At 38.9% G+C, this 26,316-nt stretch overlaps 1 protein-coding gene across 2 annotated transcripts in view; it reads left to right on the forward strand.

The window, feature by feature from the left end:
* Positions 1–20,096: 20,096 nt before the first annotated feature.
* The window catches only part of HACE1 (HECT domain and ankyrin repeat containing E3 ubiquitin protein ligase 1), a 109,131-nt gene continuing 102,911 nt past the window's right edge, over positions 20,097–26,316 (forward strand). For both annotated transcript variants that reach the window (XM_057739229.1, XM_057739228.1), the window contains exons 1-2: positions 20,097–20,518; positions 26,081–26,135. In XM_057739229.1, the coding sequence (XP_057595212.1) occupies positions 20,443–20,518; positions 26,081–26,135 (131 nt within the window). In that variant the 5' untranslated portion in view covers positions 20,097–20,442. The remainder of the gene's footprint in view (positions 20,519–26,080; positions 26,136–26,316) is intronic.

Here is a 26,316-nt window from a genome sequence, read left to right on the forward strand (position 1 = left end):
TGAAATGAGTGTCACTGAACTTTGAGATAGAAACAACCCAGAGATCCATTAGTGGGTAGATGGATAAACAAGTTATAGTATATTCGTACAATGGAATATGCTCAGCAATTAAAAGGATAAATTATTGATATATACAACATGGGTGAATCTCAAAATAATTAGTCTGTGAGAGAAGCAAGATAACAGAAGGGTACATACTGTATGATTCTACTCATATAAAGTTCTAGAAAATCCAAATTATAGTGACAGAAAGCAGATCGGTGATTGCCTGGGGAATAGAGTGAGGCTGGGAGGAGCAAAAGGGAGGAATTACAAAAGGATACAGGGGAACTTTTCAGGGTGGTGAATAGTTTATTCTACAATAAAATATTCATGGATGCATACATATATCACAAATTCTCAAATTGTACACTTTAAGCATGTGCTGTTTATTTTATGCCAAGTAGACCTCAAGTTAAAAAGAAAGGCTGACACACGGTGGTAATTATGTAAAATTGAGCTATCTGAACACACACACACACAGGTAAGAAATACTGAGAACTCAACATTTCGTAACTATTTTTCTACATTCGATTGTCATCTATGTTCTTGAGGTTACTATTTATACCTATTATATCTGTATGGTGGCAGTACTATATGATGTGCTGCTTGGCATCTCTTCACAAGTCCACGTTCAGGGACGTTATGCTGGGAGCTTGAAATAGGTCATAGGAACATACACATCACACAAATTGGCAAATACTGCAAATCATGGCCACTCACCCCCCATTCCAAGGACTTGTACTTAGCTAGTTAGAGATACAGGTCCTAACACCAGGGGTCCTATTTTACGTCCAAGTAAGCCTTTCACCAAACCACGTCACCCATCTTACCAGCATAACTAGAAACTGCGCAGAGACACACTGGGGAGACTGAAGGAGAGACTGAAAGGGGCCTTTTCTTCTGCCTTCCAGCCACAGGAAGGCTTCAAGGCACAAGACATTTTCTTCATTGTTTCCTCTCAGTTTTACTTCTCCGCTGCGCCCATCACTCCCTTTCTACCTTTTTTTGTCTGATAAAGGGACAGATCTGCTCTCAGAGAGCCATGCTTAAAAAAAGGAATATATTGTTTATGGTGGAATTTCAGCAGTCGATGGAAATGATTTTTTTTCTAGCAACGGTTCTTTCCAATACCTCTCTGATGATAACATACAAATATGGCAACTATATTTCTTCCTCCAGATGGAATATGTAACTTGAAGATGAAATTTATGCATTTCCATGGTTTATTTGAGATCAGGATTTTACCAGAAAATCCACAAATGCTGAATTCCTCAGTCTTCGCCAGCTTGTGGGTACAAATGGAGTTAAATAAGTGATCAGTCAAATTTCACATTACTGCCCCCACCGACTATCACTGGACTTCCAGGATCCTTCTGAATCCTCAAGGCATGATTCACATCTTATGCTCTGGGATTCTGGTCACCTGGTTAATGTGTTGCCTAGGAAGAGAAAACCCTGAAAGTGGTGCAAGGTATTGTTGCCCACGTCCAATATAATATTGAATCTATTGAAGGCCATCTTTCATTGCTTTCAGAGCTGCCAAATCTGGAGGTGCTGAAGCTGCCCTGCATTTTCTGAAGCTATTGATGATACCAAGTCATGCTGTGCTGTGAGAAGACAGGCGGAGAACACCTCTCTTCCTTGCTTATATCAAGCTGAGTTCCCTTAGCTCCTGGAGTGCCGTATAAGGTGTTACTTGGAATTTTTTGTAACTTCTCTTTTTGGAGGGCTCCAATTGGAATAAATGGAACAGAGCCAGGGGACAAGTATCCAAGACATATAGAACATACTGTTTTCTCCATCTTTGGCCTCAGGTATGTGGTTGGGGGAGTGTGCAGGTGTGGGAGATGGCAGAGGAGGAAAGAAAAGTAGAAAAGCAAAATAAAAGTCTGGTCCAGACATGGCTAAATGCTGGTTTTGACTCAGTAGGGTCCTGTTACATCCAATTATATGAATAGCCTTCAGTTTTTCCTATGGTGGTAAAAACTGGTCTCATATAAACTCTCTGACCTATTTCTTACCATAGAGGTGAGATGTCTGAGCAGCATATACAGAGATGGTCTTTGGTTGACTGAGGAAATTAAAATGTGTTAGATCATATTGCCCAATAGCTTAGCTTTTGTTTTTTTAACCAATGATCCTTCTCATCCTATCACTGAATCTGGTATTTTTATTTTTGTGGAATAAAAATTGCAAAGGGTACATTTGAAAGGCAGGGAGAAATGCACAATAAAGAACCCTCCCCTTTTCCTTCTTTCAGATAATGTTAACATTAACTAAGGTATAAATCCTAACACATGAAATCAATTTCGTAAAGAGAAAAAATGAGGCACTGAGGGGTTAAATGTCTTAAATTTATGAAGCCCCTTAAGGCAGAAATGAACTAAGAGTCTGTGTCCCTCAACTTCTAGAACAGCAGCCAACCCTCTGTGCTGGCTGCTCATCACTTTATATTATCTGCTCAAATCATAAAGTCCAATCCTCTGATAAATGTCATGGAAGAACATCTTTCTGTTATATTTTGTTGTTTGTTCATGGCTGCAACCCATACAGTTGCTGAGGATTTTCATGTCCAAAACCTTTATATGGTGGGTATTTGGGAGATCATGAAAGCCTTACAGAATGGTAGAGAATCTTTTGACAAATCATAAACACCTAGGAATGCAGTTTTGTTAGATAGTGTGTTTTTACATCTCCTATAAGTCTCCGGAGGCAGATGACCTGCAAATATATGAAAATCAAAAACGCTGGAGGTTTAAAATCATACTTCAAGTTCTAAAGTTGCAGAAGCAATTGAATGATTTAGTTCAGGCAGGGGGTTTGTAGGGCTTGGTTCTAATATTAGACAAATCAGTTCCCTCATCTCTAGCTGACCTATTTGTTCATCCATCCAAGTCATTACCCTAATCTCTCTATAGCTTCTGTGTTCTGTACGGTAATTGGCACATATGGGATCCATTTGTAGCAGGCAGTGTCACCTCCTTGAAGATAAGTTTAATCTAAATTCATACATTTATGAAAACCTTCCTCCCCTAAGAGGAGTGACAGATTGATTAATTGGAAACAGGTAAGGTGTACCTTGGCAATGGTTGTCAGGCAAGCGCAGAACTCTCTTCACTCCATACTTGAATACTGCTCTATAAGGTGACACTGGAGACCTCTTCACTATGTGAGTGGGTATGTCCAGTACCTTATGGGGGTGAGAGGCAATGATTGCACAAAACTAGTTAACTAGATGTCTGTGCAATGACCATTCCTACTCACCTAATCATACTCTATTAGCTCCTTTATATACCTTTTGAAATTATATATGAAAGCTGTGTTCTGCAAAAGTAGGAACTATGAACCAGAAGAAATATGTAGATATGTTTGTATTATTATTTATACACATACTTTATATATTCATTATTATATATGTATATATGCAACACGTATTTTACCTATTTCCTGTATCTAAATACACACATCTATATGCATACAGATTTTCTCCACATAATATGGAAGGAAAGTTTTTTTCTCTTGAATTGTTGCTTAAACAGATCTGTTATGAGGAAGGAAATCAAGGAGGATAGTGATACTCTACTTGAGTTTGTCAGCAGTCTTTCTTATTAATTTACTCCTATAAACATCGCTGCTCATATGGAATGGACACATCATATCTTTTCCCAAGGGATAGTTTCAAAAAAGCCAAAACATATATAACATGGCATATCATTCCTTTGAAAAAAAGAGTGGCACATATTTAGAAAGTTATTTATATTTCCCTGGTTTTCATTGATAGGGCCTCATCCCACTACTTTCTTTAGGCCAAGTAACTCTAATCTTCTAAACTTTTTCCTGGCAGGAGTTGACAAACTATGTCCTATGGTCAAATCTGGCTTGTGGTCTGTTAAAACTAAGAATTTTTTTTAACATTTTTGAATTGTTTTTTAAAATTTTTTTAAATGAAGGAGAAAATGTGATGGAGAAGAATATGGGGCCTACAGAGGCCTAAAAAGGCCCTTTATGGAAACAGTTGATCCCTATTCTAGGAGTTGGCCCCAAGGCCCTAATCATAGCATGTGTGGAATAAAAATTGTGATGGTCGTGGCTTGGCCTTTGATAGCCCTAATTATTAGCCAGGACCTGAATGTCTTAGGCAGTAGTATAGTTTCCTCCGTATCTCTGACCAGAGAATGAGTCTCTTATCTAGAAAGTTATCCTGTAACCAATAAAGCACAAATTTGGAAAAAGTACACATGGAGCATTGAAGAAGTTTGAGGACATCCACGTAGTCAGTCACATTATACCAAATCCATTGAGGAGGTCAATGAACTTTTGTTAATACCACATTACATGTGCATTCATGATAATTATGCTGGTGATGTAGCAAAATAAAGTGGGTATATGGTCCTCTACTACTACCACTTGCTTAGTTGCCAAACTCTTGAACTTCTGCTTACAGTTTCTTCCCACTTAGTTGGCTGTCATTGTCAATCTCTGAGAAAAGAGCCTCTGATGTTAAGCATCTTACCTACTGTACTCTTGGTTTGTTTCTTTTAATAAGACTGCCCTTTATTTAAAATATGTAAAAAGACGTGATAAGGATTCTGTTCTTACCCTTAAGTAAGAGGTGATTTTCTTCTTGAATGGAAAACACTTTTCCCTGTATACTCTGCTTGCTTCTGTTTTTCCCAATTGTGTTGGTACCCCTTTATCTATTTTAGATGAAATCAAAGCAAAAGGTCTTCTCAACTTGTATGCACATGTGTACACACACACACACACACACAATTTGTAGTTTTCTTCCTAAAGCAAGTTAATGTAAAGTCATTTTTTTGGTCTTTTTTTTTGGGGGGGTACACCAAGTTCAATCATCTGTTTTTATACACATATCCTCATATTTCCTCCCTCCCTTGACTCCCCCCCACCCTCCCCTCATTTTTTTTGTCTGGAGAGAAAAAAAAGTTAAAATGAAATTCCTGACATAAAGATGGGAATAATCATATCAGTACTCATCAATTTTCGCTGTTCCCCAATTACCTTACCCCTCTTTTCATTTTTTTTTAATTTTCTCTGGGTTAGTGCAAAATAATCAGTAGTGAATTAAGGTATTTGTTTCCCAAAATGTCAAGACCATGAGGGCTCCAGAGGACGTAGGTCAGAGGTGTAATCAATGACCTCCATTTAATGCTGTTCATTCCTGTGAGCAGTGAAAATCCGTTAACTCTTATCGTCCACACAGGATTATTGCTTAAAACCATTATCTCACTATTATTGGCATGCATTGAGTACTTGTGTGTTTGAATCAACTTGAATTGAATTGAATCAGATGAAAGGGCAGGAAGACCTTACTCTCCGTGCACTGTTGTTGGCATCTGCTTGCCTGCTTCTTCTCTTGAAAGTGCTGTTTCTAGTTCTCAAGTCTGAATCCTTTCCCTTTCTATTTTATTCAGCCTTGACTTGTATCCCAATCCTTTTTTTCCCTCAGATTTGACTTTCCCTTTCCCTGAGTGTGAATCCTGGATATCTGATTTTAAGACATTTACCATGTCTCTGCCTGGGCTCCACTGATGCCAGATTGGCTTCTGCAGTTGGCCTCTGACCTGTATCTTGTGCTTTCACTCCAGCCACCCCTGCCTGATACACAGTAAAATATGCTTTTCTATAATAGCAACTATCCGATGTAGAGATGGTGAGGGAGGGGAGGGCACGCACATCACTGTCCATGGTCCTGAATCGCCACTGTGCTAAAACACCATGGTGGTGTTTTCTCTAATCTGCCTGCATTCCACTTATCTTCCTCTCCAATTTGGTTCATGGTCTTGGCCTTTGAGTTCTATTCTGCCAAGCATTGGACATGAACACTATTTGAAGTTGCAAAGCACCTCCAGGAGGATGCTATGTGGAGACCCTGGAATAGTGAACTTGGCCTGCCTCTGCCACCTGAGTTTTTTTTTTTCATTTAATCAAAAGATGTTTAAAACCAAAGATAATGGTTTGAAAGAAAAAAATGTTAAATATGGGTACAACTCTTAGATCTTTTTTCCAAGTCATTTTCTTTTCTGATCTCCCTATTTTACTCAACTCTTTAAATATCTGTCAATGCACACTGACAGGTTTATATACATAATTACCACTGTAGTTCTTTGCACAGTATTTTTATATTTCTTGATATTTTATTTTTGTCACAGGGATAGAGAAAATCTTAGAGGATCTAGATTTTAAATAAGCTTGCCCAGATAGTTGTGAAACTCTGATAAATGACTTTGTCATTAATGAAAGATGATTTCAAAGCCTAATTAAAATTGTTCAGAATGGTGAGTGGATCAGAATCCAGATATTTATAAAATCTCCTATTTATCTTTAGATAAAGATGAGTACAAAGAGGAAGAAGTTATATGAGTAGAGAAAGTAAAGTTTTCATTTTAGGCAAACAAATTTGGTCATAAGTTAATAATCATTGAAGCTGGGTTATGGACACTTGGGGAGTCCTAACATATATTTCCTCTACTTTTGTTTGTGTTTGGAAAGCATAACAAAAAGTTTTAAAAGTAGCTTTAGATAATTGGAAACAAAATTAGAGACATGAATAAAATTATACTACATCTATATAATAAAATATCAGATACATATTAACATTATTTCTGAATGTTTTATGTAAATATGCTTAAAATATAATTGTGTCTTAATAACAGAGCTATTAGGGGCATGGAAAATTCTATCAAGCCTGTCAAATCCTGCTCTACCAATTCATGAAGGTTTTTTTGTTTTGTTTTGTTTTTCAACTGGCAAGATTAATACTTAATACAACTTGGGATTGTTTTGATAAAAACCTAAAAAAATACAGAGACATGAAAAGTATAAATTTCTGCATGTGGCCTTAACTTTTCTTCTATCAGTATAATGTCCCTCCTCAGAAGTGACACCTTCATCAGGTTCATGGGTATTATCCTTGAAGATTTAAAAAAAGTGAATTAAATATCAATGTGTCAATTTATATAATCCTGTTATACATATATGTGTTAATTCATTGTATAATGTTTCTCTACCAATTGAATTTTAAACTTCACTGCATTTGAGAGATAGTAACAGTCATTAAAAAGCAATTTACTCCTCTATTTAAAATACCCATTTCGTCTTAGAACTGAGTCTGCTGTCTCATTCTAATCACAAGCTTCTGAGCCTTCCTGGTGTAGAAGAAAAAAAAAAAGATGCAATTTTAAAGATAAAAGAAAATATTTACCACCTATTTTTACCACAGTCCACGTAGGTATTGCTAATTGTTAGCCTGAGCTTATAAAATACCTGGCAGTAATGATTTGGAAATACTATATATTTGGAGAGCAAGTATTTTGTCATGGTTGGAGTGAGGGGTTCATATAGCAGAATATCAAAAGAAGATGAAGCTGAAAATGGAGCTTTAGAAGGGCCTTTTATGCCATTCCACTAGTTTGAACTGTGTTCTGAACGTGATAAAGACAACTTGACAGGGAATTCCCTGGCAGTTGAGTGGTTGACTCCACACTTTCACTGCTGAGGGCCCATGTTCAATCCCTGGTCGGGGAACTAAGATCCCACAACCTGCGTGGTGTGGCCAAAAACAAAACAAAGCAAAAACCAAAACCAAAGCCCCCCCCCCAAAAAAAAACCTCAAAAAACAAAAATACTTGACAGACTTTAAGTAGGGGAATGATATGATCAAATATTAGGAAGGCATTTGTATAATAGAAGTATTGAAGATTGATCGCAGAGGGTGAGGCCTGGCTCAAGAGAACCAAGTAGGAAACTGTAGCAAATATTTGAGAAGAATATCCAAAAGGAAATGATGAAGGCCTAATTGTGGCCATGGTAATGGGGACAGAGATAAAAGGATAGATACATGAAAGGCTTAAAGGGTGGGGGTGGAGGAAATGTTGAAGGTGGTCAAAAGGCGCAAACTTCCAGTTATAAGATAAATAAGCCTAGGAGATGTAATTTACATCATGGTACAGTTAATAACACTGTATTTTGTAGTTGAAAGTTGCTAAAAGATTAGATATTTTCTTTTAAGATTTATTTATTATTTATTTATTGGCTGCATTGGGGCTTCACTGCTGCACACACGGGCTTTCTCTAGTTGTGGCGAGCAGGGGCTACTCTTTGTTGTGGTGCGCAGGCTTCTCATTGCAGTGGCTTCTCTTATTGTGGACCACGGGCTCTAGGCATGCAGCCTTCAGTAGTTGTGGCAGATGGGCTCAGTAGTTGTGGCGCACAGACTTGGCTGCTCTGCGGCATGTGGGATCTTCCTGGCCCAGGGATCGAACTTGTGTCCCCTGCATTGGCAGGCAGATTCTTAACCACTGTGCCACCAGGGAAGTCCTTAAAAGAGTAGATCTTAAAAGTCCTCATCACAAGAAAAAAAAATCTAAGTAAGGAAATAAATGTAAACTAAACTTATGGTGGTAATCATTTTGCTACATAGACATATATCAAATCAATATGTTGTATACCTAAAACTAACACAATGTTACATGTTAATTCCATCTCAGTAAACCTGGAGGGGGAGAAGAAGTACTTAAGTGGGGGTGGGGGGTATTGGCAGGAGCAATAGAATTGTGAGACCTATTGGGTATAAAAATAAACAATTCAAAAATGATGTGTGATTTCTGGCTTACGCATTTGGTTGGATATAGGTACAGACTGAGATAAAGAATACAGATAGAATAGCAAGACAGTGGACATTTGTTGTTTCTGTGGCTGCCCAGCAGCAGAACTCTCTTCTTTTTGGAGGGCAGCTCTCCATAACGTGTCTTAGCTACAGTCGGCACCCACCTCCCACCGTGGAAGTCTAAGTTCTGCTGTGGCATCCAGTGTTTGCGGCAGCAGCTAACAGTGGATAGCAGCTGTGTGACTGTGGGGCCTGGCATTCATCAGCAGACACGTTAGACTCTTTCTGTGGAGTGATCCTGATTGTAACCCTGGGTGCTGTCCAGAGCCCCTTGGACTTGCCTGGTTCCCAAGCCTGGCTGTATTCTTCCTAGTGACTCCTCTTCAGCTTAAATCAGTCAGATAAGTTTCTGATGCTTGCGATTAAGTGCTTTGATGGATACTAGCAAATTTGGAGGGTCAGACAGTGGAGGGATGTAGAGAAAATATTTTTATGTTTCTATCCAGCTAGGGCTTTCTGAACAAAAGTTACTGGAATGTGGTTCTAGCAAGCCCTTAAAGGTGACTTATGACTAATTAGATAACGAGAGAGTTCTGGAGAGATTTACCTCAGAGGGGCATGTGTTTAGAGTTGGGGATGGGGGGCATGAAAGTCAGGATGTTGGAGGCATCCCTGGATTGTAAAGCTGAAGTTAGTGGTCTTATCTTTTCCATGAGACATTTATTGACATGAGAATCCAGGATCCTTTCCAGCCCACCTCCGAGGAGACTTGTAGGGAAGGGGACAGCTGCCTGATTCTTTCATATAAATGTACTGATTCCTTTTTGGAAGTGGTGGCATTCCTTTCCTGCAGCACAATCCCTGTATCTGCAGAGCAATATCTGGCTTTTGTTATATCATCACAGGGGATAGAATAGGGACATGGCGAACCGCAGGGTGATTTTTTTGCTTGTAAGTGAATAATCATGATCTGTCTCTACTCCAGAAACCTCGTGTGTGTGTGTGTGTGTGTGTGTGTGTTCAGGATAATATTAACAAACAAGGAAAGACAGAGGAAGAAATAGTAAATATGTTCATGTATCTTGGAGACATCAGTGGACTGAAGGTAGCAGTTTTCAGGTGGTCATTGAGGAAGGACAAGGGACTAAGAATTTGAAGTGGTGGCAAAAGATAAGAAATTGGATCAAAGTTGCATTAAGAAAAAAAGTTGTGCAGGTGGAGAACTGGTAGTTGGAGAGAAACAGGAGCAGAGAACTAAAGACTCAGCACCTAGAGGATGCATATCCTCAGGGACAGGGTCTGATCTGTTATGCAGGAAATTAGAATAAGAATGCTTTCCCTCCTGAAATTGGGAGATTGGGATTGCCATATATACAATACTAATAAGAAAAAAATATCAGATTGTACACTTTAAATATATGCAGTTTATTGTACGTCAATTGTATCTCAATGCAAGTTCTTAAAGAAACAAACAAACAAAAAAGGAATGCTTTCCCTCCTGAACCTCACTCATGCCAACTAGCATTTGTGCTCCCACACTTGCCAAGTACTATGGTAGGTTCTGAGGATATAGCAATGAACAAAATAAATAAAGGTCCTGCCCTCAAGGATCATACATTCCACTGTGGGGAGACATGTGTCAGGGAGAAATAAATATAATGAGAAAAAATAAAACAAGATGAAGAATCTAGAAAATGACTGGAGGAGTCAAACAGGTATTGTTTAAAGATAAACTGAGGCATGTTAAAAATTTCAAGAGTTTATTTGTATAAAAATCCATTCAAATGGGGCAGCATCCAACCGGAAGTGGTAAGAAGTGCTCCCCTAGCAGCAGTTGGGGCAAGACTTTTATAGAGAAGACATGGAAGTTAAGCAAGGGAATTGTATGATTGGCTCTAGCTTAAGTGGTTGCCTTATTTGGGAAAGCCTAGTTGGCTGTTTGTGATCGGCTGTCCTTAGGTTTTGAGTTCTTGAAATTGAGGCACTTTGTACAATAGAAACAAACACAGCATTGTAAATCAACTATACCCCAATAAAAAAAATACAAAAAAAATAAAAGCAATTATCATCAAAAAAAATTGAGGCAATTTTACAGGCTTAGTATTTAGTTAGCTTACACAGACATTCTCAGTCTAACAGCCTCCTTATTTAATTAATTTATGAGTATTAATTTATATAAGGTAGTTGTCAAAAACACCTCTCTGTCATAGAGACAGAAAGTAGAACAGTGGTTGTCAGGTGTGGAGAAAGAGGGGAAGGGGGAATTACTGTTTATATGGGTACAGAGGGTTTCAGTTCTGTAAGATGACAAATGTTCTGGGGATGAATGGATGATGGTGATGGTTGCAAAACAATGTGAATGTACTTAATTCCACTGAATCATTTAAAAATTGTTATGGTGGTAAATTTTATGTTATGCACATTTTACCAGAATTTTTAAAAATTACCTTTACATATGTTATTTTGCACATATTCCAGTATATCTGCAAGATAAACTCCAAGTTGAATTGCTTGGTCAAAGATATGTGCAAAGACTTGAATTTTGATAGATATTGCCAAACCGTCCTCAAAATCAATTATACCAATTAACACTATCTTCAACGATATGGGAAGGCTGTTTAATTTCCCATCAAACCCATTGCAAGCAGGTTACTCCACTGAAACTACGCTTGTCAAGGACACAAATGACCTCAGATTGCCAAAATCAATAGTCAACTTTCAGTCTTCTTGCTCTCGCAGGAGTGCTGTAAACACTTTTTCACTTGATTTCTGAGCTACCAACTACAACTGATCGCTCCTTCTTAGCCTGCTGTGCTAGATCCATCTACACTTCCCTATACATAAACGTTGGATGGCTTATTATCTCAAATTTCCCTATCTGTGGTCATCCCCTAAGGGGCCTCATTCTGATGTTTTAATATAATCTAATGCTGATGAGATATGTAATGTAAATATGAGAAATGTAATATATCTAGCCCTGACCTGTTTCCTCAATGCCAGACTCATAATCCAACCTTCAACCCGACATTTCCTCTTAGATGTCTAATAAGTATATCAAACTTGAAGGACAATGATTTCTCCCTGCTCCAACCATCTCCTTCTCCAGTGTCCTCCATATGAAACATATAGCCCAATAAGGACCTACCACAGAGACCTGTACTCATTATTTTATAACAACCTGTAAGGGAAAAGAATCTGAAAAAAAATATATGTATGTATAACTGAATCACTTTGCTGTATACCTGAAACTAATACAATATTGTAAATCAACTATACTTCAATTAAAAAAAATGCATTGAGAATTAAAAAAAAAAAAAAAAACACATGGCAACTCCAGTCACCCAGTAACTTGGGCCAAAATCCTTAGGCTCTAAATCTTAGACTTATATTCTCTCAAACCCCTCATTCTATCTACCATCAAATTCTCAAAAACCATCATATCTCACCACCTTCTTTGGAATAATCTTAGTTCAATCTACCACCATCCCTGTGCTGAATTGTTCCAATAGTTTCCTAACTGACCTCATAGTTTGCAATTTTGTATTCCTACAGTTTGCTCTCTACTCAGTAGCTAGGGAAATATTTTAAAAATATACATTAGATTACATCACTCCATTAGTTCAAACCATTTGGTGGTTCTTCAAACTATGGTCTCTTACTTCATTTCCTTGCACTTTCTCCCAAGCTCCCTGTATTCTAATTACCCTGGGCTTTGTGCTATTCTTTCCCATTTCATGACCTTTGTACTTGTGGCTCCTTCTGCCTTCCTCCCCCCAGCACTTTTAAATAGCTAATATTATTTAATTTTATTTTCATATTTTGTTTTCTCTACTTGAATATTAACCCACGAGACCAGGACTATTGTCTGTTTTACTTAGGGCTATGTCCCCAGTACCTAGAACAGTGCCTGGAATGGAATAGATACACAATAAATAAGTATTTGGTGAATTAAAACATGTGTCTTACCTGTTTTCCGCCAAGTATTTCACCTCTCGCCCATCTCCACCACCAGCTCTCACTTGCTATTTTCTTAAAGACAAGGACAGCACTTTATATTTAATCAGTGTCTCCTTCAGCACCAAGCACAAGGTTCTGCCCTTATTCCGTTTGTTGAACACATGATGACATAGGGATTTGGAGAAATAAAGAGGTGTCAGAAGGATGAAAGGCTTTCTTTTAGCCTTACGGTCTGATGCTATCTTCCAAAAAAATGTTTAAAGTTATAATCAACTCAATTATAAAAAGCTGTTCAGAAAAGATAGCTAGTATAGTAGCTATTCTATAATTATAATAGAATAGCTATAATAGAACAGTGCCAGCCTAGTGGCACTTCTCTGAGCATCATTGTAAGCGGTTCATAGCCATTTGGGTCCCTCAGTGAGAATCAAACTCCTCCCCACTCTCAATGCTTCTGAGAACAGCCCCTTCCAGAAGTGAGGTAGTCAGAGCCATTTAATTCTCTAACAGGAGTGCAGATGACCCCCCCAATCCCCCCACTATTTCTCAGACATCCAGTCTAGGGAACCCACTTCTCCTTTCACCTGCTTTCTGCCCCCGTCCCCACCAAACCTCTCTCCGCATAACCCAGGAAGTATAACTGGATCCGTTGTGCTGACATTCAGAGAGAGAGAGAGAGAGGGAGAGAGAGAGAGAGAAACTAAAGGTCCTGTATAGGTTCTTTAGGAAGATGACAAGAAATTATCCCTCTCCAGCTGAGTTAGTGCTCAGGTAAGAAAGTACCATTAAGTATCAAAAGATTTGCTACATTCTTCTTCTAAATCTACATTGTTGCATTCCCAGATATCCACATTTTAGGTAAGTGTGAAGAAAAGATAGATTCAACCATCTTTATTGTTTTTCAGCACGGATTGCCATATGAAGTGAAGCCACTAAGTCATAAATGTAATTGGAAGAACCAGTGTTGCCGAGACCAGCTCGGCGACTCGAGGTGAGTGACGGGTGCCGCAAGCTTGAAGAAGACACAGACACAGACTGAAGAGAAAAGTGGGACCGGGGGGCTCAAGACCTCTCGGATCAAGAGCCCTGCTGACTCATCCCAGGTTGCTTTTATTGAGTTCGTGGGCTAACATTCTCAGGTTACACTCATAAACAATCAAAGGCCTCACATGACTGAGGCAATTATCTTTGTTTACTTCCTGGGTCCCAGTTGAGCAGGTGTGGACCTGAGCTGGGGGTGGAGAGCAAAACAGCCCTGGGGGCAGGAGACCTCTCTCAGATATTAGGGGTCTGTGCCCCACCCGTGTTGGCCCCTCTGCGACTGTGCCTGTCTTGGGTTGTTCCTCCTCTGAGGAATCTTACCCGTCTTTGGCTAACCAGCCATCCTTCAGGGCCAAACAGGGTGATAGTCTCCACGCCCCACACCCTCAGTTCCTCCACTGCTCAAGCAGGACATTCTGAATCCCATCGCTCGGCCCACATACTTTAACATTTTCAAGGTTTCAGAAAGGCTCCTGAATGTCTTCCCACACAGTGTTCAAAATGTTAAAATGTCGGGGTAAAACTGGAGCTGTGGGATTAGGTAGGAAGCAGGTTGGGGCCCAGAAGTCAGTGGTTAATTAGGTAGATCTAAGGTTAAATAAGGACTTTGGAGTCGTGGTATGTATCCAGGTGAAATAAAGCTGCAAGAAAATTGCTCTCCCTTAATAAGCATGAAATCCACCACCTGCAAGGCTCAGAGTAGGGAGATTGACCAAGTATTCTTGACCCTGTCCCAAATGGCAAATTTGGGTCTAGAGAGTAGTGAGAAGGCACAGTCTTCCATGATGGCTATTAGGGAGGGTAGAGGGTAGCAAATTTTGTTAGATCAGCTCAGCTGACTTAAAACACAAACAAACAAAAAATAAGATATTCAATTAATCAAGGATTCCTGGGGGCGTGGAAGTGCTGAAAATGAAGAAGGATTCAGGAGATAATTTTAAGGCTGGAAGTACAAACAAAAGAAGCAAAAAATTTAAAAGAACATTTTGCAAGAATAGATGTCAAGGATTGCCAAATAAGGATATTATTTCCCAGACACAGACTTGTAGGGTTGAATAAATAAGTCCACATCCTCTGTGTTGGGCAAATTATTTTGCATCTCTCAGCTTCCACCTTTGGGGCAACTATATCTCCCAGACACATGGTTTCTAAGAGAGCAGCCTATTTAAATAGCTTGACCCTGCACCTTGATCCAAGAATGCGCCATCAAGAAAAGCTGTAAGATGTGAGATCATGTTTCCCACCATGAAATGCAGAATGAAATAAGTGAAATGAGACAGATACTGTAATAACTCACATTTTGCAAATGATGAAAATGAAGGTTTTCAGAGGTTAAGTTTATTGAAGGCACCTGGTTAGTAGGGATAAAGCCAAGAATTCTAATCATAGCTTGTTTCCCTCTAAGACAAATCCTGGTTGCAGTAAGCGCTCAATAAATGCATACAATTATTAAAACAAGATTGGGAAGTTTGAGAACAGATTGTGTCAGGCTTTGAATAGCACGCTTAGGAGATTAGACTTTAAATTATGAAGAATGGGGACAGCTGCATAGATTCTGAGGCAGGGAGTGAAATGTTTCCAGTTGTTCTATAAGAAAATAACTAACAGAAACCAGAGAGTTCTAATGGTGCCTTCTTCCCTTGGGGTCCTTAAGCTATCCTATTGTATTAATAAATTTTTTATTTAACATATGCTAGCTGAAGTCATATTTCTGTCACTTGCAACTGGAAAAGTCCTGATTAATAAATTTGAGTTTGCAGATGAGGAAACTTGAAACCAGACTGTTGAAATGAATCACAGTTTTCTGGTGTCAGTGTCCATACTATGTCTCCAATTTATAGCCCTAAACCACCCTACCCTGGGAAATTAGACCTTTTACATTTTTATTGCACTACTTGTTTTGAAGAAGAGGTGAACAAAATAATTCTTCAGGGGAAAGGTTTCTTTTTAATAGAATTGAAACCCACACCAATATGGATGTGGAAAACCAGAAGCATTTATTAAATGTATTTAGTATAGGATTATCCCATACTCCAGACTCATCCTTGATAAGGCTCTTTAGATTCTGCAGTCTAATGATTTGGAGTTAGAGACACAGAATATGCAACTTTTGAACAAGCTACTCCTGACTACCACTGACTTTGGAGTCACATTTAACTCTTACCCATCTAGTCCGTTGTTCATCTAGAGTCGAAATCTTGCACCCTGTCAATCTACAGTTTTCATACTTATCTTTTTTTAAGTTTTTTACTTTTTAATAAATTTATTTTTATTTATTGGCTGTGTTGGGGTCTTCGTTGCTGTGTGCAGGCTTTCTCTAGCTGTGGAGAGCGTGGGCTTCTCAGTGCGGTAGCTTCTCTCGTTGCAGAGCATGGGTTCTAGGCGCACAGGCTTCAGTAGTTGTGGCATGTGGGCTCAATGGTTGTGGCTCTAGGGCTCTAGTGTGTAGGCTCGGTAGTTGTGGCACATGGGATGGGCTCAGTTGCTCCACGACATGTGGGATCTTTCTGCACCAGGGCTTGAGCCTGTGTCCCCTGCATTGGCAGGTGTATTCTTTTTTTTTTTTTTTTTTTTTTTAATAGTTGTGGCACACAGGCCTAGTTGCTCCATGGCATGTGGAATCTTCCCAGGGCAGGGCTCGAACCCGTGTCCCCTGCATTGGCAGGTGGATTCTTTACCACTGCGCCACCTAGGAAGTCCAGGCAGGTGTATTCTTAACCACTGCACCACCAGGAAAGCCCCCTCATACCTATCTTTTTCCTACACTTCCACCTTAATACAGTGTTTCCACTCACCTGTAAAAGTGGCTTCTTAACTCATTCAGCTGTTACCATTCTCTTCCACTACCATCTAATTATGTTGCTCGCTGCTGCTTCCAGAACTGGCTTCAAGCTCCTAAGCATGACATTTAAGGCTGCCTGAAATCTGACTAACACATGTTAGCCTTAATTCTCCAATTACCCAGAAGCCTCAGCTAAATAAGCTATTGATGCTCAACAACTATCAACTGTTAATATTATTTGTTAATCAGATTGTCCTGCTTGTTTCCATCTCCCATGTGTTAATATGATCTTTTGAGCATGAAATTTTCCTTGATTCTACTCCCTCCCTACAATGAAATGATGACTCCCTTCCTCACATCCCCGGGGTTCTGAGTACAATGTGAAGGACTCTCCACAGTTTTCTATGTATTATTGATACTATCAGATTTGTGCATGTCTTAACTTCCTTTCCAGAAGCTGAACTCCTTGAGAGTGAAAAAAGTCTTATTCTTTATTGTACTTCCACCTTCCACCTTGCATATAAATATTGGTTTGCACTGAATTTGGGACTACATTACTGATGATGGAATAAATTCACCAACAATTTTTATTTAATCCAAATTGAATGTTTTAAAAAGGCAGTTATTGAGACGGGGGAAAACAATATAAATAAAAATGATTTCAAATGTACATAAGTTCAGTGATACTGGTTTTCTTGGCAGTATTATTTTTTGGTAGGAAACCTTATCTTTCATGTTCTCTCCAATGACCATTAAGGTTATTAAACTTACTACAAAATTAGGAAAATTGTTTCATAGTAATTTCATGAAATTACTGATTTCATTTATTACAAAAGTCAGGTTTCTACAAATACATTAATGTTTTAAAATTTTAATCTCTATATCCTAATGCCTCACTTTGGAAGATACAGCACTGCTCATAATATTATCATGAACCATGAAATTTTTGCAAGGTATATGAAAATTTGGGACATCAAAATTATTTTTGTCATAGCCAAAAGCTCCTACTTTACACAAACCTAAAGTATACGATTTATGGAAATCCCATTCTTTACATCTCTCCCAAGAGCTAATACATTTTTAATCCTAAACTTCATGCAGGCTTGCAATAATCCACTCCTGAGAAAGTTCTGGTGGCTTGCAATTCATATCCACGAGTGACAGCTGCTGTTGGCATATACCTCCTTCCTATGGTTGATATGCAGGGAGGAGAATTGGTTTCTATAGTGCTTTGAATTTGTAGAGATAGATATGGATTTTTAATGCATATCCTTGATATTTGTACTGTGTTATCTCAGGACACAAGAAAATAGAAAAAAAAAATTTTACTGCAATTAGATTTTTCTAGGACTACTTCCCATATATTAAGCATATATGTTGTCTGGAAAGGAGAATATTTTCCTCCCTATCCACAGGTTACTCTGTTTATATTTTCTGTGACTATGGCCATGAATATATGTGGACTTATTTCTACTATCTTATTTTTGTGTTTTGTTTTACAATGGTTGTTCTTTGTTCCCTGCTTTTTTTTTTCCTGCTCTCTTCCTGCCTTTTATTGAATTGATTGTTTTCTTCTTTTAAATAGAGAAACTTAAGCTTGGGTATCTCCAATAAAACCAAATTTAGGGAGAAAAAAAATCCAGAAATAGAAAAAAGAAAGTTAAAACTGGATCACAGAAAAATCTGGATTCTTATAAGTGAAGGGCTCTATACTTTTGATAATGGAGTTTATAATACAAAAATACCCCTTTAAGGCTTTTGTTTGACATACTTGGTGTTGGCTTCCAGGGGCAAGTGAGAATCTTTAATTCTTCAACTATAACCTATGAGGAGTTATTTGGCTTTTTTGTTGTCCTCATGGGCAGATTCCTTCTTGGTGTGATAAACTGCCCTGTCCAATATGGTAGCCACTAGGCACGTGTGACACTTTATTTAAATACATATTTAAAATCTAGTTGCACTTGCCACATTTTAAGCACCCAGTAGCCCCATTTGGTTAGAGGCTACTATTCTGGACAGTGCAGATTATAGAACATTTCTGTCATTGTAGAAAGTTCTATTGAACAGGCGGTGATAAGGCTATAGTGGTACCATAGCTTTATACACCTCGGAGCAGAGCTATTTGAGAGACTGTGTCATGTTGCAGAATTTAGAAGTGACAACCCACAGCAGCATTCTGTAACATTCTTCCAGCATCTTCTGCTCCTGTGGTGAACAGTGATCAGCATGGGGAGAGATGCCCACCATGGAGGTTATTGGGGGCTTCTGCTCTGCACATAAACTCCAGGCTTGGTGCCCGCAGGACATGGGAGATTATTTATATGGAGCAACAGCTTAAAGGGTGGCAGTGATAGCAGAGGCTGAGATGCTAACTTCCCTATTGCAGTGGGGATTTTGACTTTCTGAATGGTATGGGGAAGCCAAGAAAGGCAGGAGCATTTCCAGTTAAAGTTAGGTTGCAAATGGTTGGACATGGCCTGGCCCACAGTGTTTGGCATTGCTTTGAAGCTCTGATGTCTCCACCTTGTTGTCAGACTGGTTTAGCTTTTATCTGAACCAACTGGTTAGGAGGTCTGACCTGAGCCTGTTGCATCCCTGGTGCAAATGACTGATAGCAGGAGGTTGGAACTGATTCAGGATGGCATTGGCAGGGAACACCCATGCCAGCCGCCATCTGCCCCTGCATATCCTGGAAGGGCAGGTGAGATTCTCTTTCTCCTTCTGGGCCAGCCAATATATATCACCAGCATACATGTGCCCATTCATTGCACGAACAGCTTTGCCTCTTTGAGGAAGGAGAAGCTGACCGAGCTCTTTGGTTCTCAACTCCAGCATCATCTTGGCACTGGTTATATCCAAGAAGAGAAAATTCCTCTCTTCTCATAGTCAGTGGTGTTAGACTCACATTCACCTGGATTGGATTAATTCTTTCATGTTTCAGCTGCTTCAAATAAAAAAATTTGTTTTTATCCTGGCTTGTGCTCAACTTCTGTGTAGAGCTGACAAATATGATCCCCCCCTCCACCCCCACTGATTTCCTTATAATTCATTTCTTCCATACTTTGCTGGTATTGGTAAGTTTTTTGCAACTCACAAAGTCAGTCTTTGGATTTCCCACTGGAATCTGTCATCACCTTGACACTTCAGTATTGTATCAAATAAACTAAAATTTTCTTTTAGGATGTCATCATCCATGTCTTCCTCAAACTTTTAACTTCGTGTCAGGTGCCGTGGTGAGTATGGGAATACAAGGCACTTAGATTATCTAAGTGACGGCTTTGCCTTCAGGAAATCGCCCAGCAGGGGAGACAATTAAGTTACGGTTAAGCTAGCTGCAATGAAGGAAAAAGTGTATTCTGTGTTTGCACTTGTTTGACTTTATCATTCTTTACATTTAACAGATGAAAATATTTCAACAGTTCATGTATCTGGAAAACAAATGTACCCAAACTGGGATGACTGACAACAGATTTAAGAACAATTGTGCAAATCCCCAGGCGGCTATATAGGGGGCGTGACAGAACTGAAGGGAGCTGATCTCGTGCGGCTCTGCGGGCACGAGAAGGGGGCGTGGGCACACCCGGGAAGTCTCTCCCGGAACCCGCGGGCACGCCCGGCCGGGGCACCGCCGCCCGCACACGCCGCCCTAGCCTGGCGTCTCCGTGGCGGGGGCGCGGGCCCGCGGTAGCGCCCCGCGTGGCTCCGCCCCGGGCGCGCGGCTCGGAACTACCGCTCCCAGAAGGCTGTGCGAGTCCGGGAGGGAAGAGGCGGCGGCAGGAAGGGCCCGAGCGGCGTCTCCGGCGGCGGGTGTCCCCTCGGTGGTCTGTCCGACAGCCCCTGGCCCCCGGATAGAGGACGCGGCCCCCAGCGGCCCCCGCACCCCCGGGCGCTGGCCCGGGCGAGCCGCCGCCTCCGCCCGCGGGACGGGATGTAGGGCGCTGGGTGCGGAGGCCGCGGGCGCGGCAGGGGGAGCGCGGAGGGCGCGCCGAGGATGGAGAGAGCGATGGAGCAGCTGAACCGCCTAACGCGCTCGCTGCGCCGCGCGCGCACCGTGGAGCTGCCCGACGGTGAGCGGGCCGCGGGCGGGGGGCGGCCGGGAGGTCGGGAGCGGGGGTGGGTGGGTGGGGAGAAACTAACCGAAAGCTGAGCGAACGCCCACATTTACTTTCTTTGGCAGGGAGGGGCCGGGCTGGGATCCCCCCAGCCCTCGCCCCCCGCTCCCGCCCCGGCCGGGTGGGAGTTTGCCGGCGGGGCCCGGGCCGTGAGGGTCCTAATGCTGGAAGAAGCAGGACAGACAAAAGTCTCTCCGGACTGTTGATTAGGGGTTTTGGTGAAGGAGCAGAAATATCACCCGGATGGCGGACACCCGGATTCGGAAAACATCACAGTTGTGGGCCGTTTTACAGTCGCTGCCTGCTGGGGATGGAGAGATGCTCCCCAAGTAGTATTGTTTACTTTAAGCTGCTGAGGGGAATCAAGCAGTCTTTCCTTTTTAAAAATGTGGAGCACTTTTGTATTTTGACAGTAAGCGGATCCATGAAAGTGTCAGTTATCAGACGTGTACATGACGTACTGTGTGTGTTTACATATATACAGTTTCCTCTAAAAAGCATTCTGCCTTTATTTATTCATCAGGCAGGTGGGGGCTGGGGCGCTTCTACAAAGAGGAGTAAGGCATGATCCGTGTAGTTCAGGAATTTAAGTTCAGGGGGCCGGGATTCCTTCAGGATAGGTAAAACACTAGTTATAAAAGAGGTGAGAAAGAAAGCCGTTTTGTTTGCAGCCTCCTGAATTCAGGTGGCTTGGTAGTGGGAGAGGGCAGTGCTGCCTCGAAGAGGCTTTTGATTCTGTGTGCCCAGCCGAGAGAAAGGGTAGGGGTTATGGCTGGTGGGTTTTTTGTTTTTTTAATGCTTTGTATTAGTTTATCTTACCTTCCCCCCTCCCCCCATCCTCCCCCCAAACTTCTTTGAATTGCTGCTGGAGAGGTGATTTGTAGGTTAAGGAAGAAGACCCTGGGAGAAGTTTGGGACTGGGGACCTGGGGGTTATTTTCCTGAAAAAGATTTTCCCGAGTCTCTACTTACGATTCAGAACAGGATGATTTGTGGTGACTGTTTCTCAAAAATAGTTTTGTAATATGGGGATATGTGTATAAAAACAGATGATTGAACTTGGTGTACCCCCCCCCCCCCAAAAAAAAAAAAGTTTTGTACTTGGTACTTTGCTAGTGTAAAGTAATAGACTGAAAATAAGCCTGATTTTAGGAACAAGACCTTTGGCTTCAGCTTTTTCTTTCTCTGTTTTCTTTCCACCTTCTACCTTTGAGCCCATTTCTTAAAGTGCTGATCTCCCTCTTTTTCCACACTCAAATTATTAGTATCTGTTGCTGCGTGTGTAGTTTCATTGATACGGCAATTTGTATTGCTCAGTTTAAGTCCCAATTTTTTTTTTTATATAAATGTGACTTTGAAGACTTGGATAATGTTTCCTGGTTTTAAAAGTAATGTATTTTCATTGTAAAAAATTTTGAAAAGAAAGAAAAATAAAATATTATTTCACACACAGTAACAATGTTAGTATTTTCTTTATTTCCTTCTATTATTATTTTCTTTCTCTACCGAATTAAGATCATACTGCATATAGTCTTTTATTTTGCTTTTAGAAAACATAACATTTTTTATATCTTTGAATATGCTTAATTATTTTGTAGGATTTCAGAGGATAATATGTAACAGATATTGAATCTAATTTTTGTTTTTGTAATAGATTTTATGAGGAACAGCTTTGTACATTTTTAAGTCTTTGTCTCTGTAAATATTTCCTTAGGATTATTACATAGAAGAATATAGATCTAATTATATCAACATTTTTAAGACTGAGTATCAGCCTCTCAGTTTACACTTTGGAAAAGATTTTGCCGACAGTCCCTGGAAACTAGAGTAATTAAAAATAAAACTTTTTCCTATATTGCTTACATTTGTTTTTCTTTGATTATAATGAGTTTGTTCATCCTGTTCTTTTAATTTATCTTTGTCCCTAAACTATGATAATTTTTTTTTCTCAGAGATTGGCTCTTTCAAATCTGTGTGTGTGCCTGTGTGTGTTACATTCTAATTATAAAAATCTAGATTGCTGTGTTTGCTTTTTAAGGGCTGAACAGAAGTCCTGAGATCTGTCAAGATTTAGGAAATAATCAGATATTTGTCTTGCCTTTTTAGAATTCATCGACTACCAAGCATTTGGTTGCAACAAATTATTAAGGTTGTAAAGTTTTTAATCAGCCCTCGCTCTAAAATTAACTTTGTTGCATAGGATTAAACTACAGATATTTTATTTACTGAATTGAATTCCAGGAGGACATACTTATGTTTCCTTGGGATGATGAAAACCTGAGTATTCCCACTAAGTACTAGAGTGCAGGTTGTCGAGTCATCTTAGGGCTAACACAGGAATATTCTTGTGAGAGAGGAAGTAGAGGGAAAACAGTTATTTTAGGGATATAGATTCCCTGTGGACTTTAAAAAGTTGGCTTATATTGTTCACTTATGTGGAAAAAATATTAAACTATTGCATTTACAGTGAATGTAATTTGTTTAATAAAATAATGGAACTTGAGCCCTTTGAGCATGATTAGGGTAATTAACAATTTTTAAAAACATCTCTTTCATTTTATGATTTGAGGAGAAATTGAATATGGCATAGTGACTCTGGGCTTCCTGCTCTCTGAGGTTTTCCTTTTAGTTGTTGAGTTCTGAAACGTTTTTAATAAAAATGAACAACGTATCTGATAAAGTGAGAGATTAAATTTTCCTTATCACTCTGAAAACTTTTGTTATATACCAAATTCTCAAGATTTCTTCATGAGTGTGGAGAAAGAAACACCTGACAGCAAATTTATTCAGTACTTTCTTAGTATAGTATTTTTTGGAGAGTCTCCTAGCATCATAGTTGTGTCTTCATACCTTTTAGTGTCTGTGAGCTATATTCTTAGAAGGTTAAATGTGACTTAAAAAATGAGATCTACCTCTTAATTGTATCTAAATAAATACCCTGTAAGTAAAACTCATGCGAACCTTATGATGCTCACTTAAAATTATGTACTGTCTTGATTTAAAAGTTTAAGTTCACAGATAAGGGTATTTCCTGTTTATGACTTTGTTTAATATGGAGTGACTTAATTGAAATTGTCATGGTTGAGAGGTTAAGATTTTTATTGGGGCGTGTATTATATGAGAGATAAAGAATGTTGCCCTGCTAAGGGAGGCTTAGTGCAGTGTTGTTTAACTCCTGTTGGTGACTCACTGTTAGATAATGAGAAGAATTTAGTGGTTGCAGAGTCAGCATTTTGAAAAAATTGAGGTAGAAAAGAATAAAACAAATTAGACTATTGTATGCGTTAAGAATAGTATTGTAGACCTTTTGGTTATTTGTATATAGTGTATACTGGGTGCATTGTAATATTTTTATTGTGGAGGCTTTGGAATCAGCCAGCTTTGAATTCCAGTTTAGCCACTTAATGCCACCAACACATGGCTTATTACTTTGCTTACTGCTTCAGCTTTCTCATTTGTAAAATGGGGATAATACTAGTACCTACTTTATAAGGTGGCTGTGAGGATAAAAGATGCATATTGCAAGGGAAGTGTTTAGAACAGTGCCTTTAAGATAATAGTTTAAAACATGTTGGCTATTATTAATAGGATTCTTTGGTTATTACTTTATTATTATAGTGAGAAAATTGTTGCATCTGCATACTGTACTTGTGAATGTCGACTAGAACTGAGCTGCTCTTCGTGTATATACTCAGAGATAGTAATGAACAAAAATGTGAAGAAATGGTAACTTTTTTCTCTCCTCTAAACACTTCAGGATATATTTCTAAATATATAATTTTTTTCAAACATAGTCACAATACCATTATTAGAGCCAACACAGTTGACAGTAATTTTAATTCTCATCAAATGCCCAGTCTATATTCAGTTTTCTCCTCTCAAAAATGTCTGCTTGCATTTGGTTTGTTTGAATCAGTATTCATTCAGGTCTACACATTACATTTGGTTGACTCATCGCTTAAGACTCTTTTAATGATAACAATTTCTCCTCCTTTTTCTTTCGTTTTTTTTTTAACTTTTCATTTTTAAGTAATTTTAGACTTACAGAAAAGTTGCGTAAATACTACACAGTTCCTGTATACCCTTCACTCAGCTTCCCCTCATGTTCACATCTTATACAACCAAAGTACAGTGGTCAAAACTAAGGAATTAATATTGGTGTAATACTATTGGCCACGTTCCAGACTTTTATTAGAATTTCACGAGTTTTCCCATTAATGTTTCTTTTCTATTTTAGGATCTGTTTGAGGATACCACATTGCATTTAGTTGTCATGTTTCCTTAGTCTCCCCTGAACTGTGTTAATTCTTCAATTTTGCCTTGTCCTTAATGGTCTTCAGTCTTTTTAAGAGGACTGGTCAGGTATTTTGTGAAATTCCCCTTAATTTGGGTTTGTCTGATGTTTTCCCATGAGTAGATTTAAGTTACAGATTTTTGGCAAGAGTACTACAAAAGTGATGTGCCCTTCTCAGTGGATACTCAAGGGCTACAAGAAATTGATATATGTTATTTCTGATGATGTTACCCTTTATCAGTTGATTAAGGTGATATTTGCTGGGTTCTACACTGTAAATTCTCTATTTTTCCTTTGTAATTAATGTTGGGGGGAGATAACTTTGATACTATGCAAATAACCTCCTCAAACTTTAACTCATTAATTTTAGCACTGCTATTAACTTTTTAAGGGTGAAATGGGACTTATCAGGGTTACTTCTCTGTAAATGACTTATTAAAAAACATAAAGTTCTAAACTGCATTAAATTGAGAAATGACCATTAGTAATATATAAAAGTAAATTCAGAACCTTACCTGGCAGTCCAGTGGTTAAGACTTCATTTTCCAAAGCAGGGGCTGCGGGTTCGATCCCTGGTTGTGGAGCTAGGATCCCACATGCCACGTGGTCAAAAAACCAAAACATAAAACAGAAGCAGTACTTAACAAATTCAGTAAAGACTTTAAAAATCGTCCACATCAAAAAAAAAAAAAAAAAAAAGGAAAGAGAAAGAAAAGTAAATTCAAACACTGTGAAATTTACGTATCACATGAGATCATAGATGATACTCACTTAACTTCTTTTCGATTATATTTCTGTGAATTCTATAAAAGATAATAAATGAAAATGTGAGTTAAGTAATAAGTAAAAATAAGACTTTAATGCTGTTTAATAAAAGCTTCTAAAAATTTATATTATCAACAAGAAGCAAGTACTATGTATATATTTTTTAAGTACTATGTATATTTAATGTTTTAAAATTATTTTAGCTTATATAGCTTTGATATTCATATATACTTAAAATTCCTCCAGAATACTTGTAACTACAATGAAACATTCTGCATTATTGCAGATTTTGCAGTATCTCTTGTGTTTTTCACTGTCCGTAATCTTCTTCCACCTCTTCCTCTACCTTTTTATTTACAGTTAAGAAAACTCTAAAGTACTCATAAGTATCACCCTTTGGAAAATTAATAAAAGATGAAGATAAATTAATTCTTTTTCTGTTTTTTTTTTAATACTTAGATAATGAAACTGCTGTTTATACATTAATGCCAATGGTTATGGCTGATCAACACAGGTGAGTGCCTATTTCATAAATTTATATATTGTTTTCCACAAGTTTATATTTTTTAATAATATAAATTTACCTAAATGTTGTGTACAAACACACACACACACACACACACACACAAATGCACACAGAGTTTGGATGTAGGTTTTGTCCTGGGGCAAGTTATTTAACCTTTATTATAATTTTC

Source organism: Hippopotamus amphibius, chromosome 6 (assembly GCF_030028045.1).
Source record: "Hippopotamus amphibius kiboko isolate mHipAmp2 chromosome 6, mHipAmp2.hap2, whole genome shotgun sequence".
In the NCBI taxonomy this organism is placed as follows: domain Eukaryota; kingdom Metazoa; phylum Chordata; class Mammalia; order Artiodactyla; family Hippopotamidae; genus Hippopotamus; species Hippopotamus amphibius.